Below are 16,418 nucleotides of genomic sequence, written 5' to 3' on the forward strand. Positions count from 1 at the left end.
AAGCCTTATCAGGAGAAACTGGCCACTCTCCAGGCACCCGGCTTGAATCCCGGTTGACCTCCCTGTCTGCATTCCCGAGCAGGATTCAGGCTAGGTCACGATCGGCGATCCTTCTCAAGCGTGAGAAGAACACACCACTCTTCCCTGCTCCCTGCTCCCCCCAGGAAGGGGAAAGAGATAAACAGAAATGTATTTACATGCCTTTATTTCTGTCTTTGCAGCATTACAGAGAAATGTGTCTGCTCTCTTCAAACTCCAACAGCAGAGAGACAAACTCCACCTCCTGTACTTCCTGTACAGGTCAAATTACACTCTGAGCTAATTCCGGTGCTCAGTACAGTGAATAGACTGTCCCTTTGTTCCCACGGTACAGTCCTAACATTCCCATCATGTTTTGCTTTCCAGCCAGCTGCAGCTCGCTGCTGCATTGCTCCTTTTCCGTAACACAGAATGCCTCCTCCCTCTCTTCCCTGAACCTCCACCCCCCAGAAAAACAATCAGTTGGGGGTTCCCCCCACAAGCCTCTGGAGCAGATTAGGGGGATATGGGTCGCACACATGAACAGAGAGGAGATGGAGTGGAAGTTCCATGGTGGAAATGGAAGTCCTTGCATGAATTCCTTGGACTTCCTTGGATACAAGGATACAGAGCTCCCACAAGCTAACTTTACTCTACCAGTGAATGTTAACATTGTTGACAAGCAACAAAGGAAACAGGGGCAATTGGCAGGCCCCCAGCTGTCTCCAGCCCACTGGCCGGTGTGCTGGGGGAACTCCAGTCCTTGGTGCAGCATGAATCTGCGACCCAAGCTTCAGAAGCTAGGGCACGCTACTCAGCAGAGTAAACGCTGCGCAAACAGAAGTGGCAGGAGAGGCTGTGTGAGCATATTTACAAGCAGTTTATTCAGCGTACATCAGGACAAAGGAAACATGTCTGATCTCCTTTGTGTCCAAAGCAAAGCGGCAAAAGCTATACACAAACGGAAGTTCCCAGCATCCTGTGCTGGAGTGTAAACAGACATGTGACACATAACAATCATGCCTGTTCCTTAAGGTGGAACAGAATAAACCAACAAATATAGGGACAGTTCATATGCCCTTCTTGCCCGCTTCCTGTGGGATGTAATCCAGTGGTACAGTCAAATGTAACATTCTGCCAGGGAGAATTGGGAGGAGGAAGTGACAGATGAGGTAGAGCAGGGGATCGGGGATGCTGTGGAGTCCTTCCACTGCCCAGGGACAGAGGAAGCAGAAGAGTGGGTGGAGATTAGCCACGAGGAGGAAGGGCTCAGGGATGTTGCAGAGCCCTTCCACCGCCCAGAGGCCCGGGAAGGGAGCTCAGACTCTGGAAGGGAGGGAGCTTTCAAATCAGCACAGACAAGGAGGGAAATGAAACATAAGGGTCAAAGACGTCTCGTGTGATTTCCCCGCCTCATTTGTTGGCTGGGGAATTGAAGGAAGCCACTCCTCAAATCTGACTCAACGGGTTTGGACGCATAACCCATAACTGTAGCTGTTTCTTGTACATATGTAATAAAAACTGTAAATATCCAGCCAACTGTGCTGGGGTGTTAATGCGAAGGGGAGACAACACCTTTACACATTCCTTGTTTCCCTAGAGTAGGCACAGGCGGGGGACGTCCAGTCAGTATAACTTCCTGTTCCATTGGTGTGCAGCTTCCTCCCCCTGCATGCGACCTGGGAGATGGGTGTGGCTGACTCCTTAAAAGAACCGAGTCATGCAGCCATTTTCTCATTCTGTTTTGTCTTTCTATTGTCTTGCTGTTCTCTTGCTGCTATGCTGCTCTCCTGCAGCCATTTTGTTCTATTAATGTAATTTTTGCTGTCTGCTGGCTCTCAGCCAGCAGCACATGAGCTCAGTCTTCCTATGAGATGAACTCACTGTTTCTTTGTGTAACTACCAAGTAAAGCCTGCCTTTTTGGGATCCAATCGTGAACTGAAATGTGAGTAAACTTTTTGCTACTTTACTCAGAAAGACTGTCGTGTCTTTATTCTTTTAAGAGGGATTAAAGGGGACGCCAGGAAATAACCTTAACTAAGAGATTCAAGGGAAGGGACGCTGTGGGTTAAACCTGCTGATCAGAAGGTCGGTGGTTCGAATCCCCGCAACAGAGTGAGCTCCTGTTGCTTGGTCCCTGCTCCTGCCAACATAACAGTTCGAAAGCACCTCAAAGTGCAAGTAGATAAATAGGTACCGCTCCGGCGGGAAGGTAAACAGCGTTTCCGTGTGTTGCTCTGGTTCGCCAGAAGCAGCTTAGTCATGCTGGCCACATGACCTGGAAGCTGTACACCGGCTCCCTCGGCCAGTAAAGCGAGATGAGCGACGCAACCCCAGAGTTGGCCACGACTGGACCTAATGGTCAGGGGTCCCTTTACCTTAAGAGATTCAAACGAATATGCAAACTAGCTTCCAGTTATATTGAGGGGAATTTCCTCTGCTACATCACTTCACTAGCATGAGTGAAGGAAGGACAATACTTATCCAATATATCCTTTCCTACTATCCTTAACATCCCCACACTTCCTTGAAAAACCAATTCAAATGCTTCAGCAAAGCTACTGGTATAGTCCTGACAAGAGTACACCACCTCAGATAAATTAGCTGAGGTGGCTCAAGGTTAAACACGTCCCGAATGTGCGAAGCTGTCATGTGCATGGGGATTTTTACCACAGATGCTCATTCAGCGCATAATGCCACAGGCATGAGGTCTGTACCGTATGCCTTGCTGAATGGTTGGGTTGGCTCAAAAACATATGTATTGCTGGTTTTTCAAAGAAAATACTCCTATTCACTGTAAAGGAAGGGGCTTTTCCATTCACTTGAAGAGTAGTCTCCATGGTCACAGCTATCTGTCTGATTGCTTAACAAAAGGCAGAATAATGGGTAAAGTCAAATATCTCCTTAACAAATACATACTTTTTCAAAAGCAATACAATAACATAATTGTGAAATTATATATTTTCTACTGCTATAGGTCTGGCTTTTTCTCATTTTTTCTTTTAAAAAAAGAATCACTGGCATTTTCAACAATCACATCCATTAAAGAAGAATGGATTAAAAGAAGTACATAAATGGATAACAACAAAAAAAAAGCATTTTAATATGTAGGTGTAGAAGATGTGGCAGGGTCTATGTGTCTGTAATGACCTTCAGCTTCAGTGGAGATGTTAAAGCGGGGGGGGGGGGGGAATAGTTTTAGAAAATAGTTAAAAGGCCTGTTTTGTGACTCTTCCTGCTGCCTGTCCCAGTGCCTGCATTCGTTTCTTTTTTCAGAACTGAACAGAATTTAACTTTTTTAAAATGGCAGAACAAAATCACCCCAGTTTTGATACAGTGGAAGAAATCACTGTTATAAAAAAGCCCTTTTTAAAAAATAAATAAATAATAATATCAAAAACGAAGCCCTTGCCCAAACCCCAAGTGGACGTTTTCTTAAATTAAGAGGGCATCTGGCAAGTTGTCACACTTCCAAGAATGGACCATCTGCCTCTGGGATTATGAATGAAATGAAACAGAAACCCAGCGGGTCTGTGGATTCCAGTATAGGCAGCACATACAGAAGATGACTGCATGCCTAGTAAGGGCCAATGAGTTCAACAGGGCATTCCCCCAAGTAAGCTCAACTGAAACCTGGAACGCCTCAGGTTGAAAAATGAGGGAGCTGCTCTTTTGCTTCCAAAAGGTGTTCATTTTATGCTCCATGCAAGCTACAAACTGAGAAAATCCAAATCCTGTGCTCAGAGTAACCTACCGTATGTTTCCGTCTATAAGACGCCCCCCGGCGTGTATAAGTCCCATCGCCGGCAGAAGCTGCCAATCACCCGCCCAAATGCCGAAGCATCAGCCAATCAACACCACCCATTGACACAGCAACCAATAACATGCACATTAGCCATTGACAGCCGTGGCAGCAACCAATCAAACGCCTACCCTATGCACCACCCATGTATAAGACACATTTTAGCATGATTTTTAAAGAAAAAAACATAGTCTTATAAACGGAAAAGTACAGTATCTCTGTGCTCTGTGGTGGGGGGTGACTGAGGGCACTGCCCCTCCAACCTCAGCCTGCCCCCACAGGACTGCCTTCTTATTTACAACCATGTTTGGTTGAAATGACCAGGATGGTTGCAACTAATAATAATAATAATAATAATAATAATAATAATAATAATAATATTTATACCCTACCCATCTGGCTGAGTTTACCCAGCCCCAGCCACTCTGGGCAGCTCCCAATCGAGTGTTAAAAATAATACACCATTAAATAGTAAAAACTTCCCTAAACAGGGCTGCCTTCAGATGGCTTTTAAAAATAGGGTAGCTGCGCCATCTGATGGGAGGGTGTCAAAGAGACTTTGACCTGGGTATTTACAACCAGTCCTGGGGCTGACCTTGGCTGTCAGTTTTCTCCTCCTCCTCCGTCTCTATATTATCCTTGCGTAACTCTTCAGGGGGATGCAGGTGGCGCTGTGGGTTAAACCACAGAGCCTAGGATTTGCTGATCAGAAGGTCGGCGGTTTGAATCCCCGTGACGGGGTGAGCTCCCGTTGCTCTGTCCCTGCTCCAGCTAACCTAGCAGTTTGAAAGCACATCTAAGTGCAAGTAGATAAATAGGTACCGCTCTGGCGGGAAGGTAAACGGCGTTTCCGTGCGCTGCTCTGGTTTGCCAGAAGCGGCTTAGTCATGCTGGCCACATGACCCGGAAGCTGTACGCCGGCTCCCTCGGCCAATAAAGCGAGATGAGCGCCGCAACCCCAGAGTCAGCCATGACTGGACCTAATGGTCAGGGGTCCCTTTACCTTTACCTTTAAATCTTCAGGGAGGAAGATGGGGACAAAACTAGAGGGAGTGGATTCTACCTGTCCTTGACTCTGGCTCCACCTACCGTGGGCCTCCCTCTCTTCCACCTTGCTGTACCATGGGTGCATAAAGAAGTAGAGATCTCAATTTCGACCACACAGTGGGAAATTGTTTTAACTGCTTTAACAATTTATGGACCATAAATTGAGGCTCATACAGTAATAAATAGTATTTAGAATATACTGGACCCCATTATTGTTGTTTAAAAAAGGACTATCTAACGTATCTAACCACTGGAGATGTAATAGGGATAATGCTTCTCTAAAACATATGGTCCCCCCCCCCATTGTCTTATATTGAAAGATTTTTGGCAGAAAGTAACTGAAGCTATCAACAAAACTGTATGGAACAACTTTGCATTTACAGAGCAATTATCCTCTTGAACTATATGCCCAGCACATGGGACCTTACAAAAGGACTATACGAGTGGACTCTGTATGCCCTTACCAGAGCAAAAAGACTGATACGGATGAACTGGAAAAATAAAAATGCGGCTCCCTTCTATGATTCGATTGAAGACTTATACAAACTCGCAACATATGAACAACTTGCATATAAACGCAGACTTGCCATGGACAAATTCAATGATATAGAATCATAGAATCATAGACTCATAGAGTTGGAATAGACCACAAGGGCCATCGAGTCCAACCCCCTGCCAAGCAGGAAACACCATCAGAGCACTCCTGACATATGGTTGTCAAGCCTCTGCTTAAAGACCTCCAAAGTAGGAGACTCCACCACACTCCTTGGCAGCAAATTCCACTGTCAAACAGCTCTTACTGTCAGGAAGTTCTTCCTAATGTTTAGGTGGAATCTTCTTTCTTGTAGTTTGGATCCATTGCTCCGTGTCCGTTTCTCTGGAGCAGCAGAAAACAACCTTTCTCCCTCCTCTATATGACATCCTTTTATATATTTGAACATGGCTATCATATCACCCCTTAACCTCCTCTTCACCAGGCTAAACATGCCCAGCTCCCTTAGCCGTTCCTCATAAGGCATCGTTTCCAGGCCTTTGACCATTTTGGTTGCCCTCCTCTGGACATCTGGAATATCTGGAATCCATACTTAAAAATTATATAATAGGTTAAGAACTGGTGAAGTACAGTAACAACTTTGTGAAATACACAGTTTTGGGTTTCCCCCTTCCCCCCTTTATTTCCCCTTGTACATGGGTTCTGTTTCTCTTTCTCTTTTATTTACGTCTCACCATGTTTGGTGCACATATAATTATGCACTTTTTTGAATTTTCAATAAAGATGTTATTTAAAAACAACAAAACCCCAATCAGTGCCATTCAGAAAGCAACCAGCCTAATCCAGTAAGCAGCCAGTGTGATGGCATAATAATAATAATAATAATAATAATAATAATAATAATAATAATAATTTATTTGTACCCCGCCCATCTGGCTGCGTTTCCCCAGCCACTCTGGGCGGCTTCCATAGAAACCAAAAATACACTAAAATAAAATAGTTGAGGGCACTACTGCTTTCCCAGCTTACAAACACAGCTTGTTGCTGGTGCTTACTGGAGGGAAAGGCACAGGGATCTTGGGTCTCTACAGGCATGTAATGGCAAGAGCATCAGGTTGGCTCTGCCATGCTACCCCACCCCAAGCACCTCTCACCTTGTAAGGGACAGTGCTGGAATGTTTGGAAGCCGGGAGAGCACTGTCATCCCTTTGTCCCCCTCAATAATTTTTTTCAGGGGTGCAGACCCCCCCCCCAATATTGATGGGCATCGCTGTTTAAATGGCCTGTGTGGTCGATTATGTGGGGTGGTGCTAACCTGGGCCCCTGCTGCCCTAATACCATATTTTCCCATGTATAAGAAGATGTTTTTTATATATTAAAAATGTTTACAATTGGGGGGTTGTCTTATACACGGATAGTGCAGAGGGGGGACGGGCGATCGGTGGCAGCCGCTAGCAGGAGATTGTCAGCAGAGATTGGGCGGGTGCGGCAAGGCCTGCTGGTGATTGGCTGCTGGTGCGGCAATTGGGAGGGTGATTGGTGGCTGCTGTCGGTGAGTGGGCAGATGATGGGTGGCTTCAGCAAGGCGTGCAATTGGCAGCGGCAGTCAGGTGGGTGAGCGATTGTGGGCAATCCCCCCAAAAGCTTAAGAACTCTGGGCAATCTTCCCCCGTTTCCTTAATTTGGGGTCCCAAAAAATAGGGGTCGTCTTATACATGGAAAAAATATGGCAGATGTTATCACAACCATCAGATGAGATAAGATGTTGAAATCTAAGGCACTGAGAGCTGTTAGTACAGAAGAGCAGAATTCAATCACGCACAACTGTACAATGGATTGTGCTCCTGGTCAACAAAGATACACCCCCATCTCTTCGATGGGATGTGTAAGAGGAGTCTAATAATAAAGAAGTTTCTTGCTTCCATAGCCCCCACCTTTTCTTTCTCTTTCACTCACATGAAAGAAAATAAAAAAAAAGAACAGGGACCACTCTTGGAAATGAATTTTGCTTGGAGCATTACCTTGACATCGACCCAAAGACATGACTTCAATTTTCTCCTGTTTCTGGCATGACGCTTCTTTGATCTGGCACGCATTATCATAAGATTTCCCATCGGAAGCACAGAGAGGATTGAAGTTGGTCTGAGAACAGTCAATGTTGCACACGCACCTGGAAGGATGGAAAAAAGGCGAGCGTAAAACTCAAAGAAAAATAAAACTAGCTATAATAGCCCCCTTCCAGTATCTGTAAAGCAGAAATGCAGTAAAACAGTATTTGCAATGATAACTTGACAGGAGTTAAGTAGCATCAAATACAGTTTCCCAGACTTGGGTCTCCAGCTAGAATTCCCACTATTCCTGACCACTGGTCCTGCTAGCAAGGGATGATGGAAGTTGGAGTCCAAAAATAGTTGGGGAAACTGTGATCTAACAGAAGAAGGATCCTGCTGGTTCATACCAAAGGCCCAGGGAGGCCTGCATCTTATTCTCACAATAGCCAACCCAGATACCTATGGGAGGTCTTCAAGCAGGACTTCAGCCCAACAGCAACCAGAGGCTCAGATGTGTAAGAACTTTCCAGTCAGTGCTGCCCAGAGAGAGGACCTCTTTGGTGGTAGTACCCATACCTGTCAACTGTCCCAGAAAGAACGGGACACCCCCCTTTTTTTCTTGTGAGAGGATGGCGGCCAAAATGGCCACTGCCATCTTTTGTGATGTCTCTGCAGAGACATCACCTTGCCAACAAAGGTCTGTATAGTTAAAACTATGGTTTCCCCAGTAGTGATGTATGGAAGTGAGAGCTGGACCATAAAGAAGGCTGATTGCCGGAGAATTGATGCTTTTGAATTATGGTGCTGGAGGAGACTCTTGAGAGTCCCATGGACTGCAAGAAGATCAAACCTATCCATTCTGAAGGAAATCAGCCCTGAGTGCTCACTGGAAGGACAGATCCTGACGCTGAGGCCCCAATACTTTGGCCACCTCATGAGAAGAGAAGACTCCCTGGAAAAGACCCTGATGTTGGGAAAGATGGAGGGCACAAGCAGAAGGGGACGACAGAGGGCGAGATGGTTGGATAGTGTTCTCGAAGCTACCAGCATGAGTTTGACCAAACTGCGGGAGGCAGTGGAAGACAGGAGTGCCTGGCGTGCTCTGGTCCATGGGGTCACGAAGACTAAACGACTAAACAACAACAAATCTTTTGTGATTTCGAGCTGTATTCTCACCCCAAAGTACTTTTTCAAGGCAGCAATCTTACGTGACAACCCAAAACAAGAGATTTTGGGTGCTGTGCCTTGAAAACGCTTTTCTTTTTTTTTGGGGGGGGGTCCACCATCTCACACAGGTCTGGGAAAATGGGAGTTGGAGTCCAATACTTGTGGCTACCATTGGCCTAGAAAAGCAGTTGCATTGAGGTCCAGTGCCCTTTCCCTCCCATTCACCCCTTTTGCTGTGGAAGACTCTCCTATCCTCTGCTTTATATGTGAATTAGGGCAGACATGTGAACGACAGCCCCTTCGTGTCTCATTCTGCCCCAAGATGGAAGCAAAGAGAATAACGAGCAGAGAAATGATGAAGCATTGCAATCTTGCAATTTAAAGGATCATTGTGGGGTTTGCAATATGCACATGTTCTTCAATGAAAATTAATGACCTAATAATTTATACAACACAGGACCTATTTGCATGCTTAATTTGGCCACAGTGCCAGCTTTTTTAAAAAGTTATGCATTTTGATTTCATAAGTTTTGTCACAATGGGAGTCACCGACCAGATGTCCTCTTCCTTTGCTTGGTTGAGCATGACTGACAATTGCACCGATTCCTACAGGGCCCAGAGCTTTGCATATGCTCGGTTGAATGTGCAGATCTCCTCACTCCAACATTTATAGAAATCGTGCCCACACACCAGTGTTCCCATAATGTACCAGCAACCACTGGGTGCGAGCAGACCAGTGCGGCAAAACTCAGGAGACAACAATTCTCTTGTCTTTTTGTCCACTTGTTGTGATGTCCTTCATTGAGAAAACCTCCCTGAGACTTAGCACAGCTCTCGCTCTCTGTGCACACAAGCGTATGGCTTTGTTACCCAAAATCTCTGCAAGGCTGCAAAAATTAAAAGCCGAGAAATGCTAAATCAGCAACATTATTAACTTTGCCATGTTGCGCGCCCGCCATATAATTTATGGGGTTCATTACAAGGTATAAATGGTAACAAATTAAAGAACAGAAAGAGGCACTAGCAATAATATCAATTTGCACATTCAAGAGTGAAATAATGGAAGAAGGGGGCTTCTAAATGTACAGATAAAGGACTAGATTTCAGGGAGGAAAGGCTGAACCTTACAAGCCACATTTCCATGGGCTTTCAAGTGAAATTTCCATGCCTTATGCCAGGCACCCCCAAACTCGGCCCTCCAGATGTTTTGGGACTACAACTCCCATCATCCCTAGCTAACAGGAGCAGTGGTCAGGGATGATGGGAATTGTAGTCCCAAAGCATCTGAGTTTGGGGGTGCCTGGCTTATGCCATGCACAAGATTTCCAAGCAGCTTTGTAGCATCTGCCCTGCGCATGGGCATTAAGATGTCAATTCTTAAACTCCTGCATCAGCTTCAGCTCTGCTGAAATCAACAGCACTCTACTTCTTACAACCCATTTCAGGGCAACTCTATATATCTACAAGTCTGCTGCATGCAGCAAGTCATATCATGTTGGGGTTGCCATACGTCCGCAATTTCCTGGACATAGCCAGGAAGATACAACGAGATGGAACCTTTAGAAGACATTTGAAGGCAGCCCTGTTTTAATTGACGTTATATGTTGTTTCAGTCTGCTGGATGGATTCTGCATGTATCCTGTCCTGGGGACTGTATGGCAAATAGCTATAGACCCTCCAAGTGTCCCTATTTTCCAGGGACTTCCCTGATTTAGAGAAGCTGTCCTGGTTTCTGATTTGATCCCAGAACGTCCCACATTTCCCTATTTTCATTGGAAAAATGTTGGAGGGTATGGTAGGATGCCTGTATTTTCATTAGAGACATGTTGGAGGGTATGGAGTTATCCGACCCCCGAGCCGTCTGAAGGCAATCCTGTATAGGGATTTTTTTTTTTAAGGTTTAATGTTTTATTATGTTTTTATATACTGGTTTTTTCCGCTCCCTAAGATGCACCTTTTCCCTCTTAAAATCTAAGGGAAAATGTCTGTGTGTCTTATGGAGTGAATGTGTGGTCCCTAGGGCTGGGGGGGGGGGGAGCCAGGCTTCCCCAACCACCAGCCCCACAAGCTTTCCCCCTGGCTTTCCCCCACTGCCAGCCCCACAAGCTCGGGGCTCCCCGACCTGCTCTTTGGGACTGGTGGTAGGGCAAAGCCGGGGTTCCTCCACCAGTCCCGCCAAGCTCCTGAGCAGCTCTGGGGTAGCTTTTGCGGGAGGTGGGGGAAGGGACAGAGTGAGGCTCTCTCACTTCCCCCACCTCCTGCAAAAGCCCCCAAGAGCCGCATATTTTTTTTCTTGAATTCCCCCCTACCAAAAAAGTAGGTGCACCTTATGGAGCGAAAAATACGGTATGTTGGAAGCTGCCCAGAGTGGCTGGGGCAGCCCAGTCAGATGGGCAGGGTATAAATAATAGAATTCTTATTTTTATTCATATTTGTATTCTTGAACAGGATGTCCCTATTTTCATCGGGAAAGTGTTAGAGGGTATACGCTTGTGGAATAGAAGGAGTGCCATTTGGCAGCAAAATGTTTTGAGCTGGCTCTGATAGCCTGAATCAAATGTATGGCCTTTAAGGACCGTAAGAACTTCTCTTCGGAGCTAGAAACTGAACAATGGCAACAAAGAGAGTAAAAATGCATTATAAGGCGATGGCCTCCTTCTGTGGCTTGAACCTTCCTCTTCAGGAATGAAAGCATACGGGCTAACTTCACAGTCTGTTGGTTCTCCTCCTCGCCACTTCATAAATCATACCTTATTATTTATTGAGAGTGTTTTTTGCCTGTGTAAAAAATAGGAAGAATGAGAGACGGACACATTATAAAGCATGAATGGCTGCAGAAGATTGCCCCTGCAAGGCATTGTTGATGAAGGGTGCTTAAAAAAGAAAAATGAAATGATATATATATATATATATATATATATATATATATATATATATATATGCTTTCGTAGATTTTCACGGGTACAGGAATGCAGGTTTTGGTGTCTTCGGGTGTCTTCCCGTGTAAGAGTTGGGGTGTCTAGGCGACGTTTCGACGAGGTCTCACTCGTCATCTTCAGGCTGGTGCTTTCGGCTTCTTGTTACTGGAACAGAGCAGGATCTCAGTGTTTGAGTTCCTATAAATACTGTTGAGGGGGTGTGGTGTATAGCCTCCAACGTTCTGGGCAGAGAGGAAGTTCCCAGGTTAGTGTGCCTTTTCTTCTTTTGTTCCTTAATTACTTGAGGGATATCTTGAGTGATTTCTTGAGTGATATTCTGAGTACCACTTAGGTGGGTCATTAGGTGTGGATTAGTTGCTAAAGCTTTCGTGTCTTGACCTCTTGAGCTTGTGAAGAGTTTTTCTGAGAAGATGGCTGTACTGCACTTAGTTGTGCTCTGGCTTGGCTTCGTGTATAGGGGCGAGCTGTGGTTTTGTGCCCTGTGCCAGCCAGATCTGTGTAGGGATTGCAGGGGGGTGCAGCATCCGGAGGTGCCACTATGGTTTGGCTACTGGATGGTGTCTGTAATTTATCTGTGGAGAGGGTCTGGGTTTGGGTCTGGTGTGGTTGATTGGTGATGGCGTTCTGTGTGCCTCTGGTTCTGGTGTCGGTTTTTGTGGGGAGGGCTAATTTCCAGATGTCTGGCAGGCGGGACGTGTCGTCACGCTTGTTCATGTTGTGAGGGTGTTTCTCTATCTCGATGGCTTCCATGATTATTCTCTTGTGGTGATGTTCCATGTTAAAGAGCAATTTGGAATCTGCAAAATTAATTTCATGTCCTGTTTCTTTCATGTGTTGGAAAAGAGAGGAAGTTTTTTCTTCTTTTTTGACGGCATTCTTGTGTTCTGCGATACGTGCATTTATTCGTCTGTTTGTTTGTCCAATGTACGTGGCTGGGCAGACTTTGCAGGGTATTTCATAGACCCCTTGGTTTTCCAACTGGATTTTATCTTTGGGGTTTCTGAGGATATTGGCTATTTTTTGGTTGGTGCAAAAGGCTGTTTTGATATTGTGTTTATGGAGGATTTTGCTAATTTTATCTGTAGTGCCCTTGATATAAGGAAGGAGGGCCATGCCATTGTTTTCTTCTGTGTCTTGGTTTTTGGGGGGTGTTTCTTTTTGGATTAGCTTCGTAACCATGTTTTGCTGGTATCCATTGGCGATTAACACATTTGAGAGATTCTGTAACTCAGTTGTCAAGTGGTCTTTGTCAGCCAGGCGTTTGGTTCTGGAGATGAGAGTCTTGGCTACGGAGTTTATTTGTGCAGGGTGGTGGTGTGATTGTGCATGTAAGTAGCGGTTGGTGTGTGTTTTTTTCCGGTAGATAGTGTGTCCTAGTGAGCCATCAGGTTTTTTGTAGATTAGGACGTCAAGGAAGGGAAGTTGGTTGTTGGCTTCTATTTCCATAGTGAATTGTATTTTGGGGTGTAGGCTGTTGAGATGTGTGAGGAAGCTATCTAGTTTTTCTTTCCCGTGTGGCCAAATTACAAAGGTGTCGTCAACATATCTGAGCCAAAGTTTATATCAAGGGCACTACAGATAAAATTAGCAAAATCCTCCATAAACACAATATCAAAACAGCCTTTTGCACCAACCAAAAAATAGCCAATATCCTCAGAAACCCCAAAGATAAAATCCAGTTGGAAAACCAAGGGGTCTATGAAATACCCTGCAAAGTCTGCCCAGCCACGTACATTGGACAAACAAACAGACGAATAAATGCACGTATCGCAGAACACAAGAATGCCGTCAAAAAAGAAGAAAAAACTTCCTCTCTTTTCCAACACATGAAAGAAACAGGACACGAAATTAATTTTGCAGATTCCAAATTGCTCTTTAACATGGAACATCACCACAAGAGAATAATCATGGAAGCCATCGAGATAGAGAAACACCCTCACAACATGAACAAGCGTGACGACACGTCCCGCCTGCCAGACATCTGGAAATTAGCCCTCCCCACAAAAACCGACACCAGAACCAGAGGCACACAGAACGCCATCACCAATCAACCACACCAGACCCAAACCCAGACCCTCTCCACAGATAAATTACAGACACCATCCAGTAGCCAAACCATAGTGGCACCTCCGGATGCTGCACCCCCCTGCAATCCCTACACAGATCTGGCTGGCACAGGGCACAAAACCACAGCTCGCCCCTATACACGAAGCCAAGCCAGAGCACAACTAAGTGCAGTACAGCCATCTTCTCAGAAAAACTCTTCACAAGCTCAAGAGGTCAAGACACGAAAGCTTTAGCAACTAATCCACACCTAATGACCCACCTAAGTGGTACTCAGAATATCACTCAAGAAATCACTCAAGATATCCCTCAAGTAATTAAGGAACAAAAGAAGAAAAGGCACACTAACCTGGGAACTTCCTCTCTGCCCAGAACGTTGGAGGCTATACACCACACCCCCTCAACAGTATTTATAGGAACTCAAACACTGAGATCCTGCTCTGTTCCAGTAACAAGAAGCCGAAAGCACCAGCCTGAAGATGACGAGTGAGACCTCGTCGAAACGTCGCCTAGACACCCCAACTCTTACACGGGAAGACACCCGAAGACACCAAAACCATATATATATATATATATAGGTGGATGTTTGGCAATAAAGAATGGGAGATTGCCCTATTTATATTTCACAGATAATTGCATAGGAGCACAGAATAATCACCAGCCCTGCCTAAGATGATAAAATGGAGCTCTTCTTTACAATTTTGAATTGAACGGTCCTCTTGAACTAATGCTTGGTCCTTCCTTTCCACAATACAATAATCGAGGCTTAATCAGAAACGACTGGATGGTTTCTATGTATATGACAAGCAAGGCTGTTATCCTATAGCTCTGGTGAAGCGAAAACAAATTAGTGAGTGAAACAGCAAGTGGAGTATTATAGGGACTTGTCCACCCATTGATTTTCCTTATCTCCCAGGGATACCTTGTACACTCCTACGTCTTTCTAATCATGTGGAAACATCACCAGAGCACCCAAAACACTTTTGAATCACCTCTCCAAAGCTTAAAGCAGCTTACAATAAAGCTAAGATATCTAAAAGCTTAGAAGTGGCATCAAAACAGGTCCCAAATTCAAGCAACAGCGCCTACAGCAGGGGTTGCCATCAACTCTGGTCCTCCAGATTTATGATAAACAGAAACTGTCCTTCACCTACTGGGTTTGTTCTGATGGTAAGGTAAAGGTAAAGGGACCCCTGACCATTAGGTCCAGTCGCTGATGACTCTGGGGTTGTGCGCTCATCTCGCTCTATAGGCCGAGGGAGCCAATGTTTGTCCGCAGACAGCTTCCGGGTCATGTGGTCAGCATGACTAAGCCGCTTCTGGAGAACCAGAGCAGCGCACGGAAACGCTGTTTACCTTCCCGCCGGAGCGGTACCTATTTATCTACTTGCACTTGATGTGCTTTTGAACTGCTAGGTGGGCAGGAGAGGTAAAGGTAAAGGTAAAGGTACCCCTGACCATTAGGTCCAGTCGCAGACGACTCTGGGGTTGCGCGCTCATCTCGCTCTATAGGCCGAGGGAGCCGGCGTTTGTCCGCAGACAGCTTCTGGGTCATGTGGCCAGCATGACTAAGCCGCTTCTGGCGAACCAGAGCAGTGCACAGAAACGACGTTTACCTTCCCGCCGTTTACCTTCCTGGAAACTGTCCTGCACCTACTGGGTTTGTTCTGATGGTACCTAACTAATATCAATAATGAATGTAACTCCAAATTTGGTCTCTCTCCCTCTCTGTGTATGTGAATGAGTAAGAGAGATTATAAACACCACTAAGGTGAAAAAATATTCACCAGGGTACCCAAAATGGTGCACCTCCAGATATTGTTTGAGTCCAGGTGGTGTTGGATTCCAACTCTCAACGCTGCACTGTTGAGATGATGGGAACAACATCTCAAAGGTACGACATTGTCCACCCCTGCCTCAGATGCTGGTACAGAAAAGCCATAAGTGGGCAATTCATTGGTCTTTTTGGTAAAAGATGGTCCACACAGAAGTGCATCCCTTTGAGTGTCATGGGATAATAATAATAATAATAATAATAATAATAATAATAATAATAATGTATTATTTATACCCCACCCATCTGGCTGAGTTTCCCCAGCCAGGCTGGGTGGCTCCCAACCCAATATTAAAAACACAATACAGCATTAGATAGACATTAAAAATTTTCCTAAACAGGGCTGCCTTCAGATGACTTTTAAAAGTAAGATAGTTCTTATTGTCTTGAAATCTGCTGGGAGGGCATTCCACAGAGCGGGCGCCACTACCAAGAAGGTCCTCTGCCTGGTTCCCTGTAGCCTCACTTCTTGCAGGGAGGGAACTGCCAGAAGGCCCTCGGCGCTGGATCTCAGTGTCTGGGCTGAACGATGGGGGTGGAGACGCTCCTTCAGGTATACAGGACCGAGGCCATTTAGGGCTTTAGAGGTCAGCACCAACACTTTGAATTGTGCTCGGAAATGTACTGGGAGCCAATGCAGGTCTCTCAGGACCGGTGTTATATTGGTCAATACAGGGTACAGGAAAACAAAACAACCTCTTCAAAGGCTCCCTTTTCAAGAGATCTAATCTAGCTTTCTAAATTGTATATTTTGTTAACTTTGCCCTATGTTATGTCCCTGCTCCCTGCCTTAAGTGGTCTGGTGTGTCTGATTTTTGCTGGGATGTTTTTACCTGTTCCCCCTGTTCAAATGTTTGCCTTTGCGAAGAGCGAGAGGAGAAATGCCTTATTCCCTGAGGGGGCAGCTGTACTTATGCATGGCATTTCAATCGCATGCTGTTATTCAAACAATTAGAAATCGCACAGACCATGCAAGGAATTATCTGGGCACCGAACAGAGCA

The 16,418-nt window shown here is 45.5% G+C and overlaps 1 protein-coding gene across 1 annotated transcript in view; it reads right to left on the reverse strand.

The window, feature by feature from the left end:
- LOC310699522 (tomoregulin-2) overlaps nt 1-7,842 on the reverse strand; it is a gene marked incomplete at its 5' end in the record, with an annotated part of 58,277 nt that extends 50,435 nt beyond the window's left edge. Inside the window, 2 exons of the mRNA XM_083487539.1 lie at nt 7,383-7,531; nt 7,820-7,842. Of these exons, the coding sequence (XP_083343665.1) occupies nt 7,383-7,531; nt 7,820-7,842 (172 nt within the window). The remainder of the gene's footprint in view (nt 1-7,382; nt 7,532-7,819) is intronic.
- Between the last annotated feature and the right edge of the window lie 8,576 nt (nt 7,843-16,418).

The sequence above is a fragment of the Podarcis liolepis genome, assembly GCF_965112155.1.
Source record: "Podarcis liolepis genome assembly, chromosome: 1".
NCBI lineage: Eukaryota > Metazoa > Chordata > Lepidosauria > Squamata > Lacertidae > Podarcis > Podarcis liolepis.